This window comes from Diaphorina citri, unplaced genomic scaffold, assembly GCF_000475195.1.
Source record: "Diaphorina citri unplaced genomic scaffold, Diaci psyllid genome assembly version 1.1 scaffold569, whole genome shotgun sequence".
NCBI classification, from domain to species: domain Eukaryota; kingdom Metazoa; phylum Arthropoda; class Insecta; order Hemiptera; family Psyllidae; genus Diaphorina; species Diaphorina citri.
In genome coordinates this window covers 154,704-177,286 of record NW_007378003.1, presented here as the reverse complement: position 1 = coordinate 177,286, position 22,583 = coordinate 154,704, and the positions used below count along the sequence as shown (strand labels likewise).

The following is a 22,583-nucleotide window of genomic DNA, read 5'->3' as shown; positions in this document are numbered from 1 at the left end:
AGAAGAAGATTAATCTAACTCTGGTGTATTTTGTTTTGATTACAGAGATCCTCTCTCTCCTATCGAAACACAGGGGTGGCCACTGAAATTCTCAGAAGAAATGTTGGCATTTCTGCTTGCAGTACTACTTCTAGGTCTACCACCAAAACATCGAGTAGTCCCTACAGGTAAGAACTTAGAACCGAAAATAAAAATTGAGTTTTCGACCTTTTACAGTTATTTTTTCGGAGTTTTGACCTCAGATTTGGATTTTTCCCAACTTTTTACATAGGAAAGTTGGCTAAGGTGTGCGTTTTGTAATCAAAGGGGTTGCAGGCGCTATTGACCACATAAGTGTGATGTTATTTAGACAATTTGGCTTAAGTTGGCGTTTATGAATAGGACCGGGCTAGGCTTGCGAGCGCTTCCGCATTGAAGTGTTAACGTAGGTATACCTGCTAGTCCAGGCTTGAGCTAGAAATTTGATTTTCTTTTCAAGCATAGTTTAGCCTAACCTTGTTCATAAACTCGCTAAAGGCCTATGAAGTGGAAGTAGGTATAATCAATGAAAGTCGCCATTGAACTTTTTATTAATTAGCCAATCATGAAATATTTTTTGTCAACTTCATTGTGATGAAATACTCTTGATTGGAAGGTGGATTCGGCGACAATAAAATCAATCCCAAAGGCATCCTTAGAAGATTACTTTATAAACATTCTCATTTTTTCCCAGGTTCACACAGCTTCCCGTCTCCTCTCTGAGGAAGAGAAAGCACATTGGTCCCGAATCACAACGCTTACTCCTCTCAATGATTCACCTAGCACTCTAGTTCATACGTTCAACCAATACCTCATCTCTCTCACTACAAGTCAGCAGGATACCTATACGGATCCATTTGAGGTAGTGGCACCAAATATGGCCTTAGGAGTGGATATTGTGGACGCCAGGAGTCTGTTTGGGTTCGAGTCGGATGGTTCGATTCGCGAGGGTGTCGACACTTATTTGACCATTGAGAAGGTAAGTCCTTTTTTGTACGGAATGTTAAGTGTTAGTGTTAAGGAGCTTGCCTCGTAAGTGGGAGGTTAAGAGTTTATAAATCTCAGCAGAGGCTTCGAATTTGAGTCTTCTTCTTTACTTTTACCCACTCAAGTGAGGTTGGCATTTTGTATTCCAGGTACCTCGGTTGTAAACTTCAATTTCCAGGCTTGAATTTGACTATTTCATTCGGGTAAAATGTGACAAACTTTTATTTTTCGACTGATTTATTAGAAAACTAGATTCATAATTTTATTACTATCCCCACCAGGTTATCATTCCGGACAACTCCCAAGTGTTATCCCAGCCACTTCAACCTGCTGCCCTCAAGTCTTCACACTCTAGAGAGCGTGGTCTCCCGTCTGTTATATTTCCCAAGTACAACAACTATCTGCAGGATAAAAACAAGTTTGATCCTCACTCCCATGTCTTGGTGCCACTCAATCTACTCGGCATTGACAATATAGACCATGGGGAACTGAGTGTGGATGAATTGAAGGGTAAGTTACACTCGGAAATGAGTTTAAAATGGCACGGTTGTTCGAGTGGTAACGCGCTTGCTTGTCATGCAGAAGGTCCCGAGTTCGATACTCACCATCGACGAAAATTTGTACTCGATTTTCGATTGCAAATATGCAAATATTTCAACTTTCTCGTGTTGAACCAGCACCTAAATGGGAAGTATTGTGTCTCTTCCAGCTAAGCTTTTCAGTGACGGGGGGTTTTACCTTCCATTCGACGACAAGTTACCTGCCTTCTCATATTGACCTCTCCCAGCCTGAGTGGGCCGGGAAAAGCCAGCAGCCTGTCAAGTCACCTATTCCGTTACCAACCACGCACAACATTACTTAACTTCAGTGGTCCATGAGGAACTGTTAAACTGAACCTGCTATCGCTGCTGGCTGATTTAAGAGAGAAACATTTATTTAATAACAAATAAAGCAGTTGCCAGTCTATGACTGGTAGCACATCACAGCAAATGAGCAAAACCATCATTCCCTTGGAAATCATCATTCTCGAGGGGGGTGTCTTTTTTTCTTTTTCTTAATTTTTACAATATTAATCATGGCTCTCTATGAACCAGTAATAATGTGGCCCCTTTTGTCTTTCCAGGAGATACAGCAGTGATAGGCTACACGCAATACAAGGAGCTGGACACTCTAATGCCGTTAGATGTAGATGATACGGTGACGTCACGATGGGGAGTATCACTTGTTTTGGGTTCCCCTGTGTTATCTCTGGTCATATCCGTGGACAAGAGATCCGAAGATGGACAGGTATGTTTGTTTGTTTGTTTGAATATTTGTTCCGATATAAATTTTGTCAAAAAATCCCAATTCTTGGTAAATCTATTGTTTTGAAAAAGGCCAACCATTCTTTAAATCTTTTGAGTGATTGTAAATAAAACCTGGTCTCTATCCTCTTTATTACGTAAGACCGTTAAGACGCACCATAGGTAGATACTAGGTATAGGTACCTTCTTTTCTATTTCGATACATGTGAATTGCATTCATACGTACATTCGTCTCAGGTTGGCAAAAGAGTTTGAGTGAGGTCTACAGTTCACGTAACTACTAGTTTGTCATTCTTATTTATCCTTCACAGGTGAAAACAGTCTCCGTGCTGAACAACCAAACACCTCTAGATCAGCCTATCAGAGTGAGGATATGGCTTTGGCAAACCCCACTCAGTTCCAAGTCTAATCCTCAGTGTGTAAGTTTGTCATTCTTATTTATCCTTCACAGGTGAAAACAGTCTCCGTGCTGAACAACCAAACACCTCTAGATCAGCCTATCAGAGTGAGGCTATGGCTTTGGCAAACCCCACTCAGTTCTAAGTCTAATCCTCAGTGTGTACGATGGTCCCAGGAGAATAGAGAATGGACCCGGATTGGATGCAAGACAGAGTTACCTTATGATACCGGTAAGTGAAATTATTATTCCCCAAGTCGTTAGTTATTATTGGTCAAGTTTTTCCCCATCCGTGGCACAAGCTCTGCTTGTACGGATGGGTATAGCCATAGACGGCTCGGTGTGCAAAAATGTGATTTATAGTCATCCCTACACTCACCTCCATAGAGCAAAATATTCTTAACCCTTATCCATTTGGATACATTCAAATTGCGACACTTTTTACACTTTAATGGCGTCTGTAGATGAACCGCGTCAATATATATTTTTTTTTTTTTTTAAAGGAACCTCTAGTGGACTTTCTGATGAACAGTTCTGTATAAGTTTGAACCTCGTGCTGTTCACACAAATTACTCCGGACTCACATAAAGAATTGATCTCTGCAAAGATGAAAAAAAATCTCTGCCAAGTTTAGAGTTAAATCAGTCCCAGAAATAAACCTGGAAGTTTGTCGCAAGACCTTTAATAAAACACCCTTGTATTCAATTCTATTTCAGATTGGTGGCGGTCTACTGATCCCATCCTAGTCAACTGCACATGCAATCAACTCTCCACCTACGCTGTCCTAGTGGACCTCCTAGATTCTAACTTCATCCTGGAAATGAGTCCTTACGAGGATCTAGCCACCTGGATAGGGTTCAGTCTAGCCATAGTGGCTCTGGTGATAGCTACTCTACTACTGGGACTACTCAGAGCTAAGACTAACTCGTCTAGTATTTATACGAACCAGGCGTTCTGCTTGCTTCTTGTACATGTGCTCTATTTGATTGCTATGAAAGCGAGAACTGTTATGGTGAGTCCTTTTTTCCTTCTACTTCCCCATTACTGTTTATCTCAGAGTAAGAATAACATAGAGGGAGGGTTTAGTACCAAAACGAAAGACACTTGAGTATTTATACGAACCAGGCGTTCTGCTTGCTTCTTGTACATGTGCTCTATTTGATTGCTATGAAAGCGAGAACTGTCATGGTGAGTCGTTTTTTCCTTCTACTTTCCCATTACTGTTTATTGTGAAAGATCTCTGTATTGTGAAATTTTATTCAAAACAATTTTACTGGGGGTCTTCGTTTACACTTTTTTGATATCTATCATAGTTTTCTCTAAACAATTCAGACAGACATTCGGACTCGTACGATGGACAGTGTGACCGGGAAACGGGACAATGCAGGTGTCGAACCGGCGTTATTGGAAGCAGGTGAGTCCGCGGGTTCGATAGCAAGAAGCGAGAAAGAAATTTTCTCATAACCTTAGAAGCTGGGGCTTTTTTAATTATGCACCTAAACGTAGCCTAGATTTAGACGCGATGCACACTAGTGAAGTTTCATGAATCCCGTAATAAGGTTAACACAGAATGCTCACGTTTCGTTAAACTCATCGTGCATTGACAGATGAAATGCGTTTCTCCTGTGTGCAGGGCGTTATACCTACTTCGTCATCAACTGCTTTCTACAGGGTCGTACGATGGACAGTGTGACCGGGAAACGGGACAATGCAGGTGTCGAACCGGCGTTATTGGAAGCAGGTGAGTCCGCAGGTTCGATATCAAGAAGCGAGAAAGAAAATTTTCTCATAACCTTGGAAGCTGGGGCTTTTTTAATTAAGCACCTAAATGTAGCCTAGATTTAGGCGCGATGCACACTAGTGAAGATTCATGAATCCCGTAATAAGGTTAACACAGAATGCTCACCGAGTTTCGTAAAACTCATCGTGCATTGACAGATGAAATGTGTTTCTCCTGTGTGCAGGGCGTTATACCTACTTCGTCACCAAATGCTAAAGTTTTTAATGTCGAAGGTTTTGCCCTCCATTCGGGACAATCTACCCGCCTTTTAACTCAACAATCCTGAGTGGGGCCAGGAAAAGCAAGCAACACGCTATCGCCCATATGATAATCAAACGGTCTGGTCTCGCTTATTCGCCTCTCGCTTCCTCAGAATGAAATTGATTCCATTAATGTTATGTTCTTTCAAATTGCGACACTTTTCACACTTTAATGGCGTCTGTAGATGAACCGCGTCAATATTTTTAGAAAAAAAAAAGGAACCTCTAGTGGACTTTCTGATGAATAGTTCTGTATAAGTTTGAACCTTGTGCTGTTCACACAAATTACTCCAGACTCACATAAAAAATTGATCTCTGCCAAGTTTAGGGCAATATTTTTAGAAAAAAAGGAACCTCTAGTCGACTTTCTGATGAACAGTTCTGTATAAGTTTAAACCTCGTGCTGTTCACACAAATTACTCCGGACTCACATAAAGAATAATTGATCTCTGCCAAGATGAAAAAAATCTCTGCCAAGTTTAGGGCTAAATCAGTCCCAGAAATAAACCTGGAAGTTTGTCGCAAGACGTTTAATAAAACACCCTTGTATTAAATTCTATTTCAGATTGGTGGCGGTCTACTGATCCCATCCTAGTCAACTGCACATGCAATCAACTCTCCACCTACGCTGTCCTAGTGGACCTCCTAGATTCCAACTTCATCTTGGAAATGAGTCCTTACGAGGATCTAGCCACCTGGATAGGGTTCAGTCTAGCCATAGTGGCTCTGGTTATCGCTACTCTACTACTGGGACTTCTCAGAGCTAAGACTAACTCGTCTAGTATTTATACGAACCAGGCGTTCTGCTTGCTTCTTGTACATGTGCTCTATTTGATTGCTATGAAAGCGAGAACTGTCATGGTGAGTCCTTTTTTCCTTCTACCTCCCCATTACTGTCTATTGTGAAAGATCTCTGTATTGTGAAATTTTATTCCAAACAATTTTACTGGGGGTCTTCGTTTACACTTTTTTGATATCTACCATAGTTTTCTCTAAACAATTCGGACAGACCTACAAACATTCATGACCCGTCCATATTTCTCTTTTGGGGGCACGGTTAAATTGCTTTAAAAAAATCCTTTTACTTTCAATCTAAAACCTTTTAAAGTGTAATTTTTCTAAACAATGTATTTTCCATCTAATGCAGGTATCACACGAGCTGTGGTGTCGCCTAAGTGCCATCTCTCTGCATTACCTATGGCTATCTGCCATGTCCTGGGCACTAGTAGCCGTACTTCATCTGTACCGTATGCTTACCGAGTTACGGGATGTCAATCATGGTCAGATGGGATTCTACTATTCACTGGGATACGGGCTACCGGCTATCATTACCGGATTAGCGGTGGGCGTGCGCGCCAGCCTCTATGGAAACTCTATGTTGTGAGTACCTATTATTGTATTCATCTTCCTGTGTTAATCCGCTAACTAGCCCTATTATGATACTAGAAATCTGACGGGAAATACACAATTTAACTTTTCTTCTCTTTATTTGATGTATGGCCAAGAACCTATTTATCTGCTATGTACGAGTACATAGTATGTAGGTAAGGCAAACAAACTAAATGCGATATGATGATTTTTGCCAAAATTTGGTCATGAAAGGTTGATTTTATGTAAAACCGAAAACGGCTGTTTAGACGCAGAATTATAAAATTGCAAGATCCAGTATACATCTCTTTTCTAATATTTTTTTTATTATTGTATTCATCTTCCTGTGTTAATCCGCTAACTAGCCCTATTATGATACTAGAAATCTGACGGGAAATACACAATTTAACTATTTTTCTCTTTATTTGATGTATGGCCAAGAACCAATTTATCTGCTATGTACATGGTATGTAGGTAAGGCAAACAAACTAAATGCGATATGATGATTTTTGCCAAAATTTGGTCATGAAAGATTGATTTTATGTAAAACCGAAAACGGCTGTTTAGACGCAGAATTATAAAATTGCAAGATCCAGTATACATCCCTTTTCTAATATTTCATTTGGTCATGAAAGATTGATTTTATGTATAACCGAAAACGGCTGTTTAGACGCAGAATTATAAAATTGCAAGATCCAGTATACATCTCTTTTCTAAAATTTCTATTTTCTATGAGAAGTACTACTACTACTGAAAGCTTCTATGAGAGCTTTGACTTCCGACGTATCTCTGAATGCATTGTAGTTATTAAAAGATTAAGGTTTAAACGTTTAAATAAAAATAAATTATCCTTGATTTCAGCTGTTGGTTATCCCTGTACGAGAGTGTTGTTTGGAGTCTAATAGGTCCTGTATGTCTCCTTGTATTTATCAACCTATTCCTCCTCATGCTATCACTACGAGCCGCGTTCACACTCAAACATCACGTTGCAGGCTACGGAAATTTGAGGTAAGTTTATGCAGATTATATCTCTTTCTAGCTTGGAGATAAGCGCGCCTGCCTCGCTAGCGCTCATTCGCGGATTCGATTCCCGCGTTTACACTCAAACATCGTTACTGGCTATAGTAACTTGAGGGAAGTTTATGTTAGAAAAGGTAACGTGCCTGCCTTGTATGGGCTAGGTTGTGGGTTCGATTCCCGTATTTACTCTCAAGCATCACGTTGCAGGCTATGGTAACTTGAAGTAGGTTTGTCCTAAACAGACAAGGCTCGATTGGCTTCGCGTATTTATCAACCTATTCCTCCTCATGCTATCACTACGAGCCGCGTTCACACTCAAACATCACGTTGCAGGCTATGGAAATTTGAGGTAAGTCTATGCAGATTAGATCTCTTTCTAGCTTGGAGATAAGCGCGCCTGCCTTGCTAGCGCTCGTTCGCGGATTAGATTCCCGCGTTTACACTCAAACATAACGTTGCTGGCTATAGTAACTTGAGGGAAGTTTATGTTGGAAAAGGTAACGTGCCTGCCTTGTATGGGCTAGGTTGTGGGTTGGATTCCCGTGTTTACTCTCAAGCATCACGTTGCAGGCTATGGTAACTTGAAGTAGGTTTGTCCTAAACAGACCAGGCTCGTTTGTCTTCGCTTTCTCCTCTAATGCCCTCTTTCTCTCTTCGATTTCGGGACGATAAGGCCTCAGTCAATATAATTTCCTCCGTTAAACGATCTGTCTGCCGGCATTAAAGCGCCCAATTCGAAAAGGGTCTTATGCGTCCCATGCTGGATTTCACCAATATATATTCAGTCATTAGAACTCCTGTTAAGCTAACAGCCAGTTAAGTTCCATTTAAATTGTATTGGCTTAACAGGGCTAACGAACTGTTTGAGGCTGGAAAGAAGGTTGGTGAAATCCACCATCATTCTATTATTTTATTAATCAGTATTTATCAACCTATTCCTCCTCATGCTATCACTACGAGCCGCGTTCACACTCAAACATCACGTTGCAGGCTATGGAAATTTGAGGTGAGTTTATGCAGATTAGATCTCTTTCTAGCTTGGAGATAAGCGCGCCTGCCTTGCTAGCGCTCGTTCGCGGATTCGATTCCCGTGTTTACACTCAAACATAACGTTGCTGGCAATAGTAACTTGAGGGAAGTTTATGTTAGAAAAGGTAACGTGCCTGCCTTGTATGAGCTAGGTTGTGGGTTCGATTCCCGTGTTTACTCTCAAGCATCACGTTGCAGGCTATGGTAACTTGAAGTAGGTTTCTCCTCTAATGTCCTCTTTTTCTCTTCGATTTCGGGACGATAAGGCCTCAGTCATTATAATTTCCTCCGTTAAACGACCTGTCTGCCGGCATGAAAGCGCCCAATCGAAAAGGGTCTTATGCGTCTCATGCTGGATTTCACCAATATTTATTCAGTCATTAGAACTCCTGTTAAGCTAACAACCAGTTAAGTTCCATTTAATTTGTATTGGCTTAACAGGGCTGTTAAGCTAACGAGCTCTTTGAGGCTGGAAAGAAGGTTGGTGAAATCCACCATCATTCTATTCTTTTTTTTAAATCCATTTATATTGTTCTATTTTTCTTCCAGAACTCTCCTCTGGCTCAATGTGGTGGCTCTCCCCATGCTGGTCGCTGCGTGGGTATTCGAGCTAGTGTCTGCCACTGAGCGAGATCCCAAGCTAACCTACGCCATGGCTATAGCTGTACCTCTACATGCTTGGTTCCTATTGACTGGCTACTGTTTCGGCAATCCTCGGATCCGAGCCAGTTTGATGCGAAGTATCATGCGAATGATGGGGAGAAAGTTACCTCCCCTGCCCGACGATGAGGTGGATACCTTGGCCAAGTCATCCAGTCAGAACTTTAGTGGCCCTCTGGTGAGTTTTACCACTGACCCTCGCGGAGACCATCGCAGAAAAAATACTCATCTCAATTTCTTGATTTTCTGCGAGGTTAGGGTCGGAACTATGGTCAAGGCTCCGTTAAGGACGCTTCTATTCATTAGCATGGTTTGTTTATTCCCTCTTGGGTTGGTACGAGGCGAGGATCGATGGTCGGTTCTCCGTTGTGCACGTCTACTAAGGTTGTTTGACTGCCCTATTCCCCTTACTGGGGTAACTTTAAACAGGGGGGATACCAGCCTGAAATTTCCCTTTTGCCAAAGAAGTAGCAAAGGTTGAATGCGAAGGGTATGTCAGCCCGAAAACAATCATCCTAAGACAGAATCGAGAGGCTGACGAAAAACGCCGTCTGAGCACGAGAAAGGGAAAAGGCGAAGAAGAAGAAGAAGAAGAAGAAGAAGAAGAAGAAGAAGAAGAAGAAGAAGAAGAAGAAGAAGAAGAAGAAGAAGATTAATCTAACTCTGGTGTATTTTGTTTTGATTACAGAGATCCTCTCTCTCCTATCGAAACACAGGGGTGGCCACTGAAATTCTCAGACGAAATGTTGGCATTTCTGCTTGCAGTACTACTTCTAGGTCTACTACCAAAACATCGAGTAGTCCCTACAGGTAAGAACTTAGAACCGAAAATAAAAATTGAGTTTTCGACCTTTTACAGTTATTTTTTCGGAGTTTTGACCTCAGATTTGGATTTTTCCCAACTTTTTACATAGGAATCGACCATTTATTTATAATTTTTACCCATTTGCAACTGCTCCATTAAGACACTTTTCTAGTATCTAAAGTTCTAAAGGGTGTCCCAATAGGAAAGAACGCAAGATTTGAAAGGGCCATTATTTTCCTATGATTGTTTTATTTTGCCCAGTCTTTGACAGATTGATGGAAAACATATCAAATTTAGTTATCATGTAGATGTTTAGAAACGTCTCCTCATGGCCATTAATCGCAATATGTCTCTGTCCACAGGAGTGACGCTGGTTTGAGACAAACCTCAACAAGTACCAGCAATTATGACCAAAGTACAAACTCGGATACGACCACGTTCAAAAAGTCCAGCACTAAACATCAAACCAGTGATTCAGATTCAGAGGTAAGATCTTATTAGTTTTTTTTTGACGTTCGGTCAAAAGGAACTAATATTTTCAATGGACTAATTCGATCAATGAGTCAAACCCTAGCGCCCCATCTTCTTCAAGTACCTGAAAAAGGCTACTTGGTCTATGGCTTATAATATCTTCTGGTAGAGCGGTCAAACTTTTTTGACTTGGCGGCGCAGAACGCTAATACCTATAGGGATCTCTAGAGTGAGGTAAATGTTTTAGGATCTGACTCATTGACTCAGTAGTAGTCCTCTGAAAAGAGTAGTTCTTTTTTTATATATAAATTATAACACACTCTTCACACATAGGTATCTAGTTCTTATACTATCAAATGTGTAAAATGGTAAGGGGTAAGATCTTATTAGTTTTTTTTTGACGTTCGGTCAAAAGGAACTAATATTTTCAATGGACTAATTCGATCAATGAGTCAAACCCTAACCCCCTATCTTCTTCAAGTATCTGAAAAATGCTACTTGATCTGTGGCATATAATATCTTCTGGTAGAGCGGTCAAACTTTTTTGACTTGGCGGCGCAGAACGCTAATACATATAGGGAGCTGGAGAGTGAGTCAAATGATCTGACTCATTGACTCAGTAGTAGTCCTCTGAAAAGAGCAGTTCTTTTTAATATATAACTCACTCTTCACACATAAGTATCTAGTTCGTATACTATCAAATGTGTAAATTGATAAGGACTTCATTCTCATTCCGATAGTTAGATAATTACATATATTCTAATCTTCTTTCACTTCGCTTTTTATAAAATATTTATTTATTTAAAAAAGCCATATTTTATTGAGTGACGTATGACATAATTGTTAGTGAGTAAAAATTGACGTCACTGTGCCATATGCCATTTTACATGGCTTTTTCTGTAAATCATTTTCGTGTAAATACTGCGCTTAGTGGGGCGTGCGCGCCAGCCTCTATGGAAACTCTATGTTGTGAGTATTATTGTATTCATCTTCCTGTGTTAATCCGCTAACTAGCCCTATTGTGATACTAGAAATCTGACGGGAAATACACAATTTAACTATTCTTCTCTTTATTTGATGTATGGCCATTGGCCAAGAACCTATTTATCTGCTATGTACATACCTTACATCTCCAGCATAGGGCTACCCCTGAATATACCATACCCGAGTCAGAGTAAGTATTCCCGCCCTCTGGTACTTATTGTTTTCATATAGCCTAATAAAGTTCCTTTATTTATAATAGATTAGGGAGCAACAAAGTCACCATAAAGCCAGCCTTGTTAGCCTGGATTGTAGCGCGTCTGCCTTGTAAGCACTAAGTTGCTGATTCGATTTCCACACTGGGCAGATTTTATCCTAACAGATAATGTCCCTCCAGAACGACTGGCTTTCTCTTATCCTGTCCTTCTTCTCCCTTCGATTTCGGAACGATAAGACTTCTGTAGTTGAGCTCCTTCTATCAAACCTATGAGACTGAAGGGTATAGGTATATGGTATATGGACTATTTTCGTAATAGTAATACCTGAATATACCATACCCGAGTCAGAGTAAGTATTCCCGCCCTCTGGTACTTATTGTTTTCAAAGCTCCTTTATTTATAACTCATTTATATATTGAGATAAAGTAGCACCTACACCCATATTTATGAACAAAATGCTGGCTCTCAAGCAAGTGCTCAAGCATCAATTCCAAACATCTGATTGGCCAAAATTTGTTTAAGACTGATCTGAGACCGAGAATTTTCATCCATAAATACGGGTTAAGTCTTCATATAGCTGAATTGTAGCGCGTCTAACACCCATATTTATGAACAAAATCCTGGCTCTTAAGTTCGTGCTAAGCATAGTCTTAAGGCATTTGATTGGTCAATTTTGACTTGAGACTGATCTAAGAACGATCATTCTTGTTCATAAATACGAGTAAAACATCTGATTGGCCAAAATTTGTTTAAGACTGATCTGAGACCGAGAATTTTCATCCATAAATACGGGTTAAGTCTTCATATAGCTGGATTGTAGCGCGTCTAAGTTGCTGATTCGATTTCCACACTGGGCAGATTTTATCCTAACAGATAACATTTTAAAAGAGAGAGTTTATCAAAAATAGACCTTTACCTGAATTGCAACAATGTAAGGATTTCCTGCAATCTGATTGGTTCCTTCACTTTAGGTTGATGACTCATTGCTGTCACATTGATCTGGATGAACTATAAGTCTTCATATAGCCTACTAAAGTTCCTTTATTTATAATTAAGGAGCGACAAAGTCACGTAATGTGGTTCCAGAACGACTGGCTTTCTCCTATCCTGTCCTTCTTCTCCCTTCGATTTCGGAACGATAAGACCTCTATAGTTAAGCTCCTTCTATCAAACCTATGAGACTGAGGGGTATACGTATATGGACTATTTTCGTAATAGTAATAAAGGAAACTGGCAGCTGGGGTAAAGTGACTATTCAGTCTCATTCTGGTAGTAATAATGAAGAGGCTAATAGCTGGGGTAAAGTGACTATTCAGTCTCATTCTCGTAGTAATAATGAAGAGGCTAATAGCTGGGGTAAAGGGACTATTCAGTCTCATTCTGGTAGTATTATTGAGATATGTTATTGACTTGAACGTTTGCGTTTTATTTTACGCTTTCCGTAACAAAGTGAGGATGAAGAGGAGGAATTGGATGAATATACAGAAGGTAACTAAGCTTTTAGACCTAAAGCCAGCCTTGTTAGCCTGGATTGTAGCGCGTCTGCCTTGTAAGCACTAAGTTGCTGATTCGATTTCCACACTGGGCAGATTTTACCTAACAGATAATGTCGCTCCAGAACGACTGGCTTTCTCCTATCCTGTCCTTCTTCTCCCTTCGATTTCGGAACGATAAGACCTCTGTAGTTAAGCTCCTTCTATCAAACCTATGAGACTGAGGGGTATAGGTATATGGACTATTTTCGTAATAGTAATAAAGGAAACTGGCAGCTGGGGTAAAGTGACTATTCAGTCTCATTCTCGTAGTAATAATGAAGAGGCTAATAGCTGGGGTAAAGGGACTATTCAGTCTCATTCTGGTAGTATTATTGAGATATGTTATTGACTTGAACGTTTGCGTTTTATTTTACGCTTTCCGTAACGAAGTGAGGATGAAGAGGAGGAATTGGATGAATATACAGAAGGTAACTAAGCTTTTAGACTAAATGAAATGACATGATGGTTGACTGCGGTTCGGGACGGGCCAAGTAATCTTGGTTAGAGACCATCAACCTCCCTCAGTGCAGCTGCACTGCTACAACAACAACTAGGCTTATTAGCGTATTTCATTAGGATGCGTTTGCGTTTTATTTTACGCTTTCCGTAACAAAGTGAGGATGAAGAGGAGGAATTGGATGAATATACAGAAGGTAACTAAGCTTTTAGTCTAGATTTAGAATTAGTCCTAATAAACACGGATTCTCTTACCAAAATGTCTTGTTTGATAATATGATTGGCAGCCACAGATCTTTGTTTGATGTTCTTCACCATGTCTAACATTGTTTCTACAATTTTCTCTTGAGCCTTGTGCTCGTCCGTCATTATTGAATCCAAGTCATTCTGTTTCAATGAAGATACTTCAGATCTGCAAAAATTAAAAGACATCATCAAAAAACTGTTATTAACTAAGCTTTTAGACTAAATGAAATGACATGATGGTTGACTGCGGTTCGGGACGGGCCAAGTAATCTTGGTTAGAGACCATCAACCTTCCTCAGTGCAGCTGCACTGCTACAAAAACAACTAGGCTTATTAGCGTATTTCATTAGGATGACCGCATAACGAGGAATTCAAGATGAAGCATATTCAGGCGGAACATCCGGAAACAATTCAGGCGAAAATCCAGAAAGAAGCGCACGCAGAACGAGGTTGAATTTCCCAGAAAGATTTCCAAGCTGATCATTGAATTTGCCTCAAAAACAAAATAATTTGTTCTTGAAAATTTTTCCTGAAACATTGTTTCTGAAATTTATCTCGAATCTTCGGAATTCTTCGTTCTGCGTGGTCTCATAAGAATGTGTACGTTTGTTTTTTTCATCTTACGGCTTCATCTTGAATTCCTCGTTCTGTGGGCACCCTTAGTCAAATTAAAATTCAAGATGAAGCATATTCAGGCGGAACATCCGGAAACAATTCAGGCGAAAATCCAGAAAGAAGCGCACGCAGAACGAGGTTGAATTTCCCAGAAAGATTTCCAAGCTGATCATTGAATTTGCCTCAAAAACAAAATAATTTGTTCTTGAAAATTTTTCCTGAAACATTGTTTCTGAAATTTATCTCGAATCTTCGGAATTCTTCGTTCTGCGTGGTCTCATAAGAATGTGTACGTTTGTTTTTTTCATCTTACGGCTTCATCTTGAATTCCTCGTTCTGTGGGCACCCTTAGTCAAATTAAAATCAAGAGTCCGGCATGAACAACCTGGTATTCCAGTGTTGAAACTCTTGGTTTAATGAAAAAAGAACACAAGGAAAAAATATAAGGGAATTGTATATTATCTACAAATTATTTGACTACAACCATATGTATTTTCAAATAATACAGTGGGCTGAATATTGTTTGACCGGGATTCGAACTATCCACCTCCCAAATTAAAATCAAGAGTCCGGCATGAACAACCTGGTATTCCAGTGTTGAAACTCTTGGTTTAATGAAAAAAGAACACAAGGAAAAAAATATAAGGAAATTGTATATTATCTACAAATTATTTGACTACAACCATATGTATTTTCAACTACAATGACGACGAATATACATTATACAAACATAATATTTCTAATGTGTATTTTCAAATAATACAGTGGGCTGAATATTGTTTGACCGGGATTCGAACTATCTACCTCCAGATGAAAAGTCCACTACGCTAATCACTTGACTACTGACGTTGTACACCAACTTCAAATTAATGCAATTATTAACTAGGACTGTTGTTTTCATTTGGTTTTACAGAAAGGACACCAATGAGGAAACCCCAGTTTGAAGAAAAGCTCGTCTGAAATTCAAAACTCAAGTCTTATCTGAAGTCGGTATCGTAAGTTATCGAAATCATCAATTTTATATCCCCAAAACGTAAACATTCTTCTAGGAAGGAATACAATAGACACCTTGTTTGTTATAAGAATACTTTGCTCTTATTGGCTGTCGAAGTTTGTAACATTTGCTAACATCGTCTGAGGACGAGTCCAGCCAATAACAACTTGAGCCATAACATCTTGGACAGAGAACTGAACTTTTTGGTGTCAAACCCACAATCCTTCTTAGGACCTAAAATTGTAAATTAGTTTTTGTACAGAAGTGTACCTGAAGTTTTCCGATTTTGACATACATACGTTTAACTCCACTTAAATGTATAATAATGTGTAAATATGTTGTAAATTGTGTAGGTAAAAATTCAAAGATCAATCTTCAAGGGAATTTTCTATTTCAGGATTTCATAGAATTCTAGTGTAGCTGATTGTTTTAACAGTTTATTTTGATAAATCGTATATTTTATAAATTATTTTCATTCTTGGCCCCGCCTAAAATTTCTTTCTAAATTCAATATTTTTTCAAGTTCATTATTTGGAGCAATCAAATTAACGTTGGTACAAAAAATGGTTTTCTATCCGTGCCTTATTTTAGTTCAAATATTTTCATTTTGCTTTTTTTTCACTCAACTTTTGTCGTGGTCCCTTACATCGTATATTTTATAAATTACAGACTATGTATATCTAAATAGAAGTAATTAATGCAAATTTTAAAGATATTTATTACTCGATCAATTTTCTAGTAGATATAATGCCCATATTCAAACTATTTCCGTACCTATTCTCAGCCGAAAAATTAAGTAATTTGATTTACTTTGAAACGGTATGAGTAACCTGTCCCAAAAAATGTATTTGGAAAAATTTTTAGCCATTTTTTTTATATCTCAGAATCTTCATATTGCGTATTTCATTTTTTAAAAGCTTTTTATAAATCTAATTAAATATACAATCCACAATGTATATTGGGTTTCTGAATTTTTTAAAACTGGGTGAAGTTAGGGAGCCTAAAGTCTTCTGTATAATCGGCCTTTGTCACGGGGTTTTTTGCGGTTAGGCTCCAAAACAAAAAAAAAAAGGTTTTTTGGGGGGAAGAAAAGGCTATATTTCAGCCTTTCGTATTAGAATAGTCTTTTATTTAGAATTTTAGACTGTCGAAATAGGACACGTACCTTGTGCTTTTAGAATAGAATTTACCTTGTTTATCCTGCTGGGATAGGACTGAAAAGTCCCTTTTCCGCCGCAGTCTAACCAAGGTCTTATATATTTGATACATTATGGGGAACACATATTACAATAGAATATGATCACCCTGAATTATTAGAAAAAAAAAAATCAACAATTTTCTGATTTGTCTTCCAGATCAAGACATATACGCCGAGTCCCCCTATATATATAGATAAATGAATGTAAATTAAAAAAAAAAATCACTGAAGTTGAGTAACGTGCGCGTGTTTGGTATCTGGATGGGTGATTATCTGGGCCAACCGCGTGCTGCTGGATGAAGTTCATGTGAGGAGGCGAGGAGTTTGTTTGGTGAATGAAGAATGAAGCCCCCGTCAGCAAAAACCTTGGCAGTTTTACAGGGACGTTAAATCTCTTGAAAATGATTTATAGATGGTCGTACATAATGTTTCATACATAATGCGTTTATAGATGGTCGTACATAATGTCATTTACTCGTACATATTTAAAAGAGTTTGGTCAGGTGGCCATCGAACATTGTCCCCTGGGATCTCAAGGTATGTTTTATCGAGCTATTTCCTTGAATATTTATAGCAATTTGAATAAATATTAATAGCAATAGTGCTTATTTATTTTCCTAGACCACAGGACCTATAAACTAGTCCCCGTCTGATGGGATAATGTTCGTTCTCGGAACGGCTGGCTTTCTCCTATCCTGTCTTCCTTCTCTCTTCGATTTCGGGACGATGAGACCTTAACAGTTACAGTTCCCTCTGTCAAACCTCTTTAAAAAAGAGCCTTCTGGGGGCTTTGGTTTTGAGATACTTTCCCTCTAAAACTTCTTCAAGTTCAATTTTGTTTGTTTGAGTGGAGGTTGCCCCAGGCAATAATTTCGCCCTTTGTTTGTAATTTTTTGTATTCGTGTAATAAATGGATTTTACTAAACGATGTATATCACAGAACCAACCTCAGTGGTGCAGTGGTTAGCACGGTGGACTTCGGATCTGGAGGTTGGTGGTTCGAGTCCAAGTCAAGTCATAAAATTTAGCGTAGGTAGTGTATAAGCGGGGAACGACATTTGTGACAAGCATTTATGCTTGACACAATTATTAAAATTGCTTTAAAAAAATCCTTTTACTTTCAATCTAAAACCTTTTAAAGTGTAATTTTTCTAAACAATGTATTTTCCATCTAACGAGTCCCCCTCTCAACAACACCGGTGGACCAACCTCTCCCTCTCCTCTACATCCGACACTGACACACTGCCTAGTAAACCAGGTGCCAACTCTCATACCGTGGCTTCCGTGGGTGTCAACTACGCCACTGATCCCTATGTTATATCCTACCTACCGTCTGACGGCGAGGAGAAGATGAGTAACCATGGCAACGACAAGTATTCGTTCCCCTATACAGGTGAGCATTCGATTTAATTATTTTATATGCCATCTAACTTAATTCCATTTAAATACCTAATTAGCTAATTACCTAAAATAACAAAAACAATAAATCCCATGGCAACGACAAGTATTCGTTCCCCTATACAGGTGAGCATTCGATTTAATTATTTTACATGCCATCTAACTTAATTCCATTTAAATACCTAATTAGCTAATTACCTAAATAAACAAAAACAATAAATTGGTCTGAAAATAAAACCTACCGTCAGCCTAGTTAGATTGGAGAGTAGCGTGCCTGCCTTGTAAGCGCTGGATCGCGTGTTCGATCCCTTTCCGGGCGGATTTTATCCTAAACAGATGGGGTTCTTTTTCGGAACGGCTGGCTTTCTCTTTTCCTGTTTTTTCTTCTCTCTTCGATTTCGGGACGATACGACTTCTACTTTATGGAGGAGTCCCGATACAAATACGAATACGACGGGAATCGAACCAAGGAATCTAATGGTTTTCAGCTATAGCGACAAAACGGTTAGAGATATTGTAAAAGTTGGGGTAAAAGAACACTCAAATAAGCATCATTCAATAGGATAAGGAAAGTCGTGTGATGTTCACACCAGATTTTTATCAGGTTGTATTTGATAAATGTCATTTTAAATTTTCTGCCATTTTTATTGTAAAGTTAGTTTTAATTATTTTTTGTGCGCTTTAAATAATGTGCTCTTCATATTGTTGGAAACTTACTCACTTTCCTCAATATGTGGTTGGATTATTATAGAAACATTTGGGTCTGTTTGCCTTGTACCCTCCTATAATATTCTAGAAATATGAAGAGTACAAACAGCTTGTTTCTCTAATTCTTATAGACTGAGTTTTTTATATTTTTTGTAATACCTTTAGCAAATTAGCACTTTTTTAGTAGAATGCAAACTACCTACTTGGTTTTACATTTTTAGAGACTTTTTTCTCTTGTGTAGAAGATATCTCTAGTATCACATCCCCATATTTCCCATTGAAAATATTTACTTACTTTTTGATAATCATCAAAGTTTGCATGATAGGTTTGGCCTTGATCTTTAGAATGGCTTGTCAGATTGAGATGTTGATTTTTCCAAAAAGTAGCAGTAAGCTTCTAATTTCTCTTGTGTAGAAGATATCTCTAGTATCACATCCCCATATTTCCCATTGAAAATATTTACTTACTTTTTGATAATCATCAAAGTTGGCATGATAGGTTTGGCCTTGAACTTTAGAATGGCTTGTCAGATTGAGATGTTGATTTTTTCAAAAAGTAGCAGTAAGCGAGAGATAAGGTTCGTTCACGGAAAGTTTGGCTCTCTCCTATCCAGTCCTCCTCTCTTGGATTTCGGGACGATACTACCTCCGTTGTTACTGTTTCATCCATCAAATCTCTCAAACAAGCTAAATGTATTTTAACATCCTGTTATTATTCACTCGCAAATCTCACAATCAAATGGAAAACATCTTCGAAGTAACAAACATTTTAAGTTTTCCAGATAAGGTTCGTTCACGGAAAGTTTGGCTCTCTCCTATCCAGTCCTCCTCTCTTGGATTTCGGGACGATACTACCTCCGTTGTTACTATTTCCTCTATCAAAGCTCTTAAAAAAAGCTAAATGTATTTCAACATCCTGTTATTATTCACTCGCAAATCTCACAATCAAATGAAAAACATCTTCATTCTTCGAAGTAACAAACATTTTAGGTTTTCTAATAAGTTGATTCCCCTGTTTCCTTTAGTTTAATCCCCTTGTTTCCTCTCTTTTCAGATCGAGTATTCAATTCAAAGCATAGACGCTGGAGGGCTGGGTTCTTCCAATGGAGCTTCGGACACGTTTAGTTTGGATCCTCATTCTGGCGTTATCACCACTAGGGTGTCATTGGATAGAGAGACCACACAGGTGTACACCATTGTAGTGGTGGCTACAGATCAAGCGTTGCCTGTGTCTGAGAGAAGGTAAGATGCCAGTCCTAATATCTACCCATCATGACATGAACATTGTTTCCTTTATTGGCGAGGACCATATTATGGGTTTGCACTTGGTTTAAGTTCATCTGCCTTGTAAGCGCTAGGTTGCATCTGTTATATTCCTAACAAGATTGGATAGAGAGACCACACAGGTGTACACCATTGTAGTGGTGGCTACAGATCAAGCGTTACCTGTGTCTGAGAGAAGGTAAGATGCCAGTCCTAATATCTACCCATCATGACATGAACATAATTTCCTTTATTGACGAGGACCATATTATGGGTTTGCACTTGGTTTAATACAGTGTACTGCAGGTGAGTAACCAGTGTACTACAGGTGAGTAACTAGTGTACTACAGGTGAGTAACTAGTGTACTACAGGTGAGTAACTAGTGTACTACAGGTGAGTAACCAGTGTACTACAGTTGAGTAACCAGTGTACTGCAGGTGAGTAACTAGTGTACTACAGGTGAGTAACTAGTGTACTACAGGTGAGTAACCAGTGTACTACAGGTGAGTAACTAGTGTACTACAGGTGAGTAACCAGTGTACTACATGTGAGTAACTAGTGTTACCTAGTGTACTACAGGTGAGTAACCAGTGTACTTCAGGTGAGTAACTAACTTTTGAGCGATATTAATGGATCGAAAAACTTTCCTTATTATAGGATAGGTACGGAAAGTAAAAGAAATAGCTCATTCCTAAAGGTGATTTAGATTTAGCTAACAACGGACCGATTTACAAACCTGGCAAATTTTCAACATCTCGTAGTTGCCTACCTCTGGATGACAATGATAACTATCCTCAGTTCCTGGAACGTACCTACACTGTCAATATACCGGAGGATACCAATATCAATCAGAACCCTCTAGTCGCCACTGTTAAGTAAGTAATCAAGTCATCATCATCATCATCATCTTCTTCAATCCTGGGATTGGTTGGCAGCTCTCCACTCCGTTCAAGTAATTAAGTATTGCAGATTTTAACAGGAGTCGTTCCTTTAAAATTCCTGTATGCAGTCCAGTATTTGGGACTTGGAACCTATGTGGAAGGAAAAATATACTTTCGAGCCAAAAGTAACCACTAGGCAAGGTTGAATCTATTTCTACCCCCTAAAACTTGACGCTTCGTTGTTAACTTGGTATGTGGTCCAATTCTGGAGGTATTTTCATAAAGGTACTTGGGATGTTTATGTACTTCTGACTGTTTCGTTTCCCTGGGACTAATAAGTCCCATTGTCCTTGGTAGTGCTTCGTCCCGCCAAGTCAAAAACTAAATCTTTTCCCGTCGTCACTTTTCAGAGCCACAGATGCTGATGAGGGTCAAAACGCAGCTCTAAGGTTTGCCATCATAGGTGGCAATACCCAGGGGCAATTCTCTATAGACTCACAGACGGGACAGGTATCTCTAGTGAAGCCGCTGGATTATGAGGTCATGCGATCCTTTCGACTGGTTATTCGAGCTCAGGGTAAGTTGATTGATATTACTCTTTAGAAAAAAAAAAAAAGACAGGGAGAGTACGGCTTTCTACGATATTATTGCTCTGGGCATCGACAGAGGAACTCCTGCGCTTACCTCAGAGGTAAGTACCATTTTTGTTTAGTCAGTACTTTTTACAAGTTAAGTACCATTTACGTCAGAGGTAATTCATGAGATGCTGATGGCTTGAAAGGCAATCCAATTCGATGAAGAGGAACTCCTGCGCTTACCTCAGAGGTAAGTACCATTTATGTTTAGTCAGTACTATTTACAAGTTAAGTACCATTTACGTCAGAGGTAATTCATGAGATGCTGATGGCTTGTAAGGCAATCCAATTCGATGAGGTAATACCCAGGGGCAATTCTCTATAGACTCACAGACGGGACAGGTATCTCTAGTGAAGCCGCTGGATTATGAGGTCATGCGATCCTTCCGACTGGTTATACGAGCTCAGGGTAAGTTGATTGATATTACTCTTTTTTTTTTAAAAATATGTTTGATAGAGGAAACTGTAGCTACAGAGTTCTTATCGTCCCGAAACCAAAGAGAGAAGTACAGGATAGGAGAAAGCCAGCCGTTCCGAGAAGGAACCTTATCTGTGTAGGAGAAAATTCGCCTCGGGTGGGAATCTGTGACTTCACCGCTTACAACGTAGACGCGCTACCCTCCAAGCGAATCAGGCTGGCTGATTATCTCTAACACATGACATGAAAAATGAAGAACAGAGGTATAATTTGGAAGATTATCAGTAAAATAATCACAATAATATCTTATTTATTATTAATAATTTAATATACCTTATTTATACTCTCGGCTAAGACTAAAAAGTCCTATTATGGCAACAGTTATCTCATCTATACTATTGTACCTGTTCTTGTTCCTACTGAAAAATAAATAAATAAAGCACTGTTTATACTAATACTAATCTAAGTACATATTTAATTTCCAGACGGAGGTAGTCCCAGTAAATCCAACACTACACAACTGCTGGTCAACGTGAAAGATGTCAATGATAATGCTCCCAGATTCTATACGTCACTATTCCAGGAGTCTGTACTTGAGAATGTGGCTACTGGATATAGTATTGTCAGGGTAAGTACTTGGTCATTCCCGTTACACACATTAACTATCACTGTAGCTAAGTTTGGTGTCATTATTCCGTACTGCCGTGCTAAGCGAAACGCCGTATGTCAAAAAACCCTTTAAGTACTTGGTCATTCCCGTTACACACATTAACTATCACTGTAGCTAAGTTTGGTGTCATTATTTCGTACTGCCGTGCTAAGCGAAAACGCCGTATGTCAAAAAACCCTTCTTTCGGGAAATCCGGTTTAAAGATTTCAATCTATACGGCAAACATACGTTTTTGACATACGGCAAAACATTTTAGTGGTTTTTAAT

General features: G+C 39.1%; 2 protein-coding genes and 1 long non-coding RNA gene across 3 annotated transcripts in view; all 3 read left to right on the top strand.

The window, feature by feature from the left end:
- Nucleotides 1-712: 712 nt before the first annotated feature.
- On the top strand, nt 713-10,601 carry LOC103510187 (protocadherin-like wing polarity protein stan; the record flags this gene model as incomplete). Its single annotated transcript, XM_026824303.1, has 12 exons — nt 713-997; nt 1,287-1,515; nt 2,129-2,292; nt 2,621-2,728; nt 2,761-2,938; nt 3,423-3,718; nt 5,894-6,126; nt 6,976-7,122; nt 8,713-9,001; nt 9,512-9,633; nt 9,991-10,114; nt 10,581-10,601. Coding segments are annotated over 12 exons (2,196 nt in total), but the record flags the coding sequence as incomplete, so codon positions are not given.
- A 609-nt stretch (nt 10,602-11,210) lies between these two features.
- LOC113467855 lies at nt 11,211-15,525 on the top strand. Its single transcript, XR_003391795.1, has 2 exons — nt 11,211-11,273; nt 15,064-15,525. It is a non-coding gene; the product is annotated as an uncharacterized LOC113467855 (long non-coding RNA).
- A 5,862-nt stretch (nt 15,526-21,387) lies between these two features.
- LOC113467854 (protocadherin-like wing polarity protein stan) overlaps nt 21,388-22,583 on the top strand; it is a 20,649-nt gene continuing 19,453 nt past the window's right edge. Inside the window, exons 1-3 of the mRNA XM_026824302.1 lie at nt 21,388-21,418; nt 21,527-21,637; nt 22,132-22,274. Coding sequence (XP_026680103.1) covers nt 21,388-21,418; nt 21,527-21,637; nt 22,132-22,274 — 285 coding nt within the window. The remainder of the gene's footprint in view (nt 21,419-21,526; nt 21,638-22,131; nt 22,275-22,583) is intronic.